Source organism: Echinops telfairi, unplaced genomic scaffold, assembly GCF_000313985.2.
Source record: "Echinops telfairi isolate 266 unplaced genomic scaffold, ASM31398v2 ScPeMD7_655;HRSCAF=1070, whole genome shotgun sequence".
Classification (NCBI taxonomy): domain Eukaryota; kingdom Metazoa; phylum Chordata; class Mammalia; order Afrosoricida; family Tenrecidae; genus Echinops; species Echinops telfairi.
The window spans coordinates 21,449,957-21,455,325 of record NW_022104553.1 but is presented as its reverse complement, the minus strand read 5'-3'; the positions used below and the strand labels follow the sequence as shown (position 1 = coordinate 21,455,325).

The window sequence follows — 5,369 nt, the reverse complement described above, 5'->3', positions numbered from 1 at the left end:
GGGCCACCGTGGGGCGCCGTAGCCAACAGGGGGTACCCGTAGGAGAGAAGAGAAAGGCTTCAGCTCACTCCGAAACACGCCGAGGCCATGTCGTGCCCTCAAGAACTAGGGAGACTAGAGCAAGTGACCTCCCTCGTTGATGGTCCTCGCGCTGAAGCCACCTCTTCTCCAGCCAGTCGGGAAAGCCGTGCCCACCAATAAACCCGGAGGCCAGCCTGGCTGCGGCCGCCCCTATAGGCTAAAGGGGCTCCCTCCCCGCACCCTACTCTCCATCAGCATCAAGGCTGGCAAATATCCAGTACGGTAGCCTTCCTTGCTTCCGCGTGCCCAACTTCATCATGGCCGCGCAGCCTGCTTTCTCTGAACGGCGACCCAGGAATTCGGGGAGCGCTTCGTCCCCGGCGGGAATGGATGGCCCCATCCCGTCATACGACATCCCACAGAGCCTTTTGTGATGTACGACTCTTCTCACCTTTGCCTTTGTCAGCTCCCCTTTTCCAGCACCCGGCGGACGCGCCCCGCAGGCCGAAAGGGAGCACTGCCCCGCACTAACATGGCCACTCCAAGCGCCGCTTGGCCTTGCCCTCAAGCAAAATGGCAGCTCCTCGGCTTCCTGGCCCACATTAGGCCGTGGAGCCGAAAGGAGGCGTTCCAGGGCGAGCTGGACCGAGTGGGCCGGACTCACAGGCCCGCCCCCGTGTTTTCCTCGGGAGAGGGCGGTCCAACTGCGCCTGCGCCGTCGGGGCGGCCGGCCACGTGATGCGAGCTCGGGTCGCTGTCACCCCACTCGACAGGATGGTTTGCCCCAATCCCGCTCTAGAGCGAGCGGCAGCGCTACCACTCTCGGGACCGGAGGGGGCGTCCGCCCCCCGGATGTGACAACGCGGTGACGCGCAAAAGGAGAGGAGGCGGCCATGGAGGGACCTGGCTACCGGGTAAGCACCTGAGGGCTCACCTGCTCGCTTCTGCCTTTGTGGGACGCCTCCACCTGGCGGTCGACACCCCCTTCCGGCCGTGCCAGGGCTCCCAGAGCCCGGGCTGGGCCTTGGCAAACACGATTCCCTTATTAAAGTCGCCGGCACCCCGACGCGCCACCCCCCTGGGGGAGATCCACACCTTTTTGCTCCGCCCGTCAAACAGCTGAGGCTATTTCCCGGTGCCCGCCCCGCGGAGAGACGTTCCCTTGGAGCTCCGCCTGACGCGGCTTGCCCCCTAGAGCCCGGCCCCCTGTAGCGTGCAGGGCTCCCCGAAAGCCCAGCCCCCTGGAGCTCGCTGGGACCCCTTCCGCTGTGGAGTCTTCTCCCTGGCTCAGCGCCTCATCCCCCTGGTGCACCTTCTGGGTCCCTGGGGGTGTGGCCCGCCTTGGCCCCGCCTCTCACCGGGCCCCGCCCCTAGGTTGTGTTTGAGAAAGGCGGCGTGTACCTGCACACCAGTGCCAAGAAACACCAGGACGCGGACTCGCTCATCGCCGGCGTCATCCGGGTCGTGGAGAAGGTGGGCTGATGGAAGGGGTGGGCTTGGGGATTGGAGTGCCGGGTCAGGCTGTAGAAGGTCCAGGGTGGTGGGAACAGGGGAAGAAAAATGAGGACTTTTAGGTGGGAAGCTTTAGAAGGGCGGTTTGGGCAGCTTGGAGGAGAGCCCCTGTAACTTCTCCCTGTCCCTCAGGACAATGACGTCCTTCTGCACTGGGCCCCCGTAGAGGAGGCTGGCGGTTCTACCCAAATTCTCTTCTCCAAGAAGGTAGGATTCTTCCTCCCACCCCACCCTTCTCCACTGGTCCTAGGTTGGGCCATGGGAAGGCACTGTGGGGAGCCTGTACAATCCCAGACCTTCTCTTGGGGCCCGGGTCACCCCTGGTCAGTTACCAGGAACTCTGACCAGGAACAGGGCACAGCTGCGGTCTCAACCCTGAGCTCCTTGGGAGAAGCCATCCAGGGCCAAGGGACCAACTCCAAGGCGAGGACTCTGAGCGGAAGAGGTCTATATTCCTGCCTCCTGGCCCTGCACATGGCTCCTCTCATCATTGGATGAGTTTGGATCATGAGACTAAGAAATGCAGGGACAACAGCGACTGGACGAACCTGCCAAAGCCCTGTTTGGGTGCCACGTGGATGGGGTGCTTCCTTGGTCTCATCAGCATGGACAATAGCGCCCCCTGGGGCCTCTGGACTAATCCTGGCATGATGCCTAATTATTACCTCTAGTACAGATGCTTATAATTACCAGAGGGATGCCAAGTAATTTCTTTTCTCCCTGAAAAGGGAGTGATAGGGTCAATTGTTTTGTGAACCTATATACACCCTGCCATTTCGACTCCCAGCGACCCCATAGGACATGGTAGACCTACCCCTGTGGGTTTCTAAGACTCTTTATCGGCATAGAAAGCCTATTGTTCCTCCCAGGAGCGGCTGCTGGTTTTGACTGCTGACCTTGGGGTTAGCAGCCCTTGCTGGACATAAAACCCATCCCAGCAATTGGTAGGAGCAAGGGATTAGAGGCCCCCAGACTTTTCTCAATGGAATGGCACCACAGATCTACCCTGCCTGCCAACGTAGCTGCGACCTCATTTCCAGGGGCAGGAAGAGAGGGAACCCCTGCTGGGAACTGCTGAGCTCAAGAAGACCCTCCAGAGCTGCCTTTGGGGGGCAGGAAGCCACCCAGTTATGGACTGGCCCTTACAAAGACAGTGGAGACTGGCTGCCTCTCCCAGGGTGGGGAAACCAAGAAGAGAATGCTTCTCCATCTACTCGATTTTCAACAGGAAGCTGCCCCTCCTATTTAGAGCCCTGGTGGTGGCTGCTGGGCACCCCACCCACCCCCTTCCCAGCCACCTGCTTGCTCTATGATGTGCCCTCCCTGCATGGTGATGCATGTGAATCGCTTGGGTTTATGTCCCTGCCGCGGGTCTAGAAGCCCCCTTGACCCACCGTCCCTCATCCACCCCTCCTCCTCCTCACCCCAGGACTCCAGCGGAGGTGACTCCTGCCCGTCTGAGGAAGAGCCGACCTTTGACCCTGGCTATGAACCTGACTGGGCGGTCATCAGTACCGTGCGGCCACGGCCCCGCCACTCGGAGCCCACGAAAGGTATTGGCTGGTGCACCACGGTGGGAGTGAGGCGGGTGGGAGGGGTGGGAGGAGGTGCAGGTCTTGCCCTCAGCAATCCTGCTCCATAGGCCCTCAGTCAAAACGGCCATCCCTCTCTGGCTTTATGGGGTCTGCAGCCTCATTCATCCCATCAGCCTGGCCGGTTACCCATTGCCCTGGTGGGGGTTTGTTGCCTCCTCGAGGCCTTAGAGAACAGAGTGGACTGGCCCTGGAGGGCTCCCGAGGCTGTAAGATTTACAGAAGCAGATGACCAAGAGGAGGCCGGCCGGCTGGTGGCTTGCAACTGCCAGCCATTCAGTTAGCAACCAAGTGCTGAATTGTCCAGTCACTAGGGCTCCCCGGATTGGCCCTGGACACCTCCAAAATGAGGCTTGCCCTCCAAGGCTTTCTAATTGGTGGGGGCAGCACATGTGGTCTTTCACAGTACAGGAGTGAACCTCCCTAACGGGGCACACACGGAAAGCGTGCAGGAGCCAGAGGAGGCAGCCGAGAAAAGCTTCCAGAGTCAGTGCCTGACTTAGCTCTGAAGGACACGCAGCAGTAGAATGAGGGTCAGAGGTGAGACAGGGAGGGGACGAGGAGCCTCGGGCGCCTGCTTGAGGAGCGTAGTCTGTGTCCTCAGGGTTCCGGGGAGCCTGGGAACATCGTGCCAGGGGCTCATACCTGCCTCCCGTTCCCCCAGTGCCCTGCCCGCTTCCCCGCGGTTGCGTGTCCTTCCTAAAGAAATTCCAAGTGACCCACAGCTTCTGGAGCAGGCCCCTGGTCAAGCCCCAGGCGGGGCTCCCGGGAGCTGACCTGGTCCTTGCTGAGGGGCCACCCTTCGTTGACGTGGCCGCCCCTGGCTTCCCATGCCCTTACCCAACATGGTGTCATCCTCCCTAGGTGCAGAGCCCAGCTCCCCACAGGGCTCCTGGGCCTTCTCGGTGAGCCTGGGGGAGCTCAAATCCATCCGCCGTTCCAAGCCAGGCCTGAACTGGGCCTACCTGGTCCTGGTGACCCAGGCCGGAGGCTCCCTGCCCGCCCTGCACTTCCACTCTGGGGGCACCCGTGCCCTGCTCCGAGTCCTCAGCCGCTACCTGCTGTTGGCCAGGTGAGCTGCTCCCAGCACGTGGTGTCAGGACCCCTGTCCCTCCAGGTCTGTGCCCTGCCCCTTGGGGCCTCAGAGGCCACACAGCCCAAACTCCTTAAACCAGGGGAAGAGAGAGAGAGAAAACTTCCCGGATGTAGAACTCTGATCTCTCATGGAATCGAGGGAGAAAGGGGCAGAATTAACTTCAGAGGGTGCCCCGGGGGGGTCCATAGAGTTCACATGCCTGCTCAGTAACCAGAAGGTTGGTTTGGAGACCACGTAGAGGGGCCTCGGAAGAAAGGCCTGGTCACCTTCTTCCCCTAGAAACACCCACTGACCACTGTGGGGGCCAGGTCTACTTCGTCACACACGCAATTGTCCTGAGTGGTGATCAGCCAGAAGATGGTAGACTGGCTTGCTGGCCCCACAGTGTGATAAAGGGTCGCTTTCTTTTTCTGAGTTTGTATCTGAAGAACGGGGAGGGAGGAGTCGCAGTGATGTCAGAACCTGTCTAACCTCAGGGGATAATGAGAGTCAAGGCCCGCCCATGCTGCTGTGTGATCCCCCCATCTCCCCCTCCCCGTCAAGGCGGAGGTACAAGGTGGAGCTACCTCCTTGTCTCCAAACTCTCACCAGTTCTGACGCCAGCTGACTGTCCCTCCCACGGCCGTGGCCAGCTCTCCTTCTCTGCCAGGTCCCAGGATTCATTGCAAGGCCAGCCAGCACTCAACTCACAGACAATAATTGTCACAGTGACGGGCCTTCCGAGGGGAGGGACAAAACTACCCTACAACTGGGGATGAGGATCAGGAGGCGGGCGACCTCCCTCAGAACAAAGAGCACAGCCACACAGCCCGCCTGGGTTTCAGCACAGCTCTCTCAGCCCCGTCACCCCGGGATGCAAGCAGGGCCTCCTCTCTCTGCTGGGCAGACCTCCTCTCAAGACCTTGTGTGAGGCCCGGTTGACTAGAGAAACAAGCCCAGAGACACTCGTGTGTGTAAGAAAGAGCTTTATATCAAGGAGTGGTCAGTTATCAAGAAAACATCCCAGCCCAGTCCAGCTCAAGCCCATACGTCCGATACTAGTCCATAGATCCCTCTTCATACTCAACACAGCATATTCAATGATGCCAATGAGTGCAGGAAGATCACAGGCCGGTGGGTGCAGAGTCTTGTGGATCCAGTGGCAGTGG

General features: G+C 60.2%; 1 protein-coding gene across 2 annotated transcripts in view; it reads left to right on the top strand.

Annotated features, from left to right (window-relative positions):
* The first annotated feature begins 798 nt into the window (after nt 1-798).
* The window catches only part of TBC1D17 (TBC1 domain family member 17), a 12,853-nt gene continuing 8,282 nt past the window's right edge, over nt 799-5,369 (top strand). The window contains exons 1-5 of one of the 2 annotated variants that reach the window (XM_004710675.2): nt 799-935; nt 1,396-1,494; nt 1,666-1,740; nt 2,963-3,086; nt 3,990-4,197. In XM_004710675.2, the coding sequence (XP_004710732.1) occupies nt 915-935; nt 1,396-1,494; nt 1,666-1,740; nt 2,963-3,086; nt 3,990-4,197 (527 nt within the window). In that variant the 5' untranslated portion in view covers nt 799-914. Of the gene's footprint in view, nt 936-1,395; nt 1,495-1,665; nt 1,741-2,962; nt 3,087-3,547; nt 3,666-3,989; nt 4,198-5,369 lie in introns of those variants that run through there. The other variant, XM_045292954.1, reaches the window with a different exon arrangement.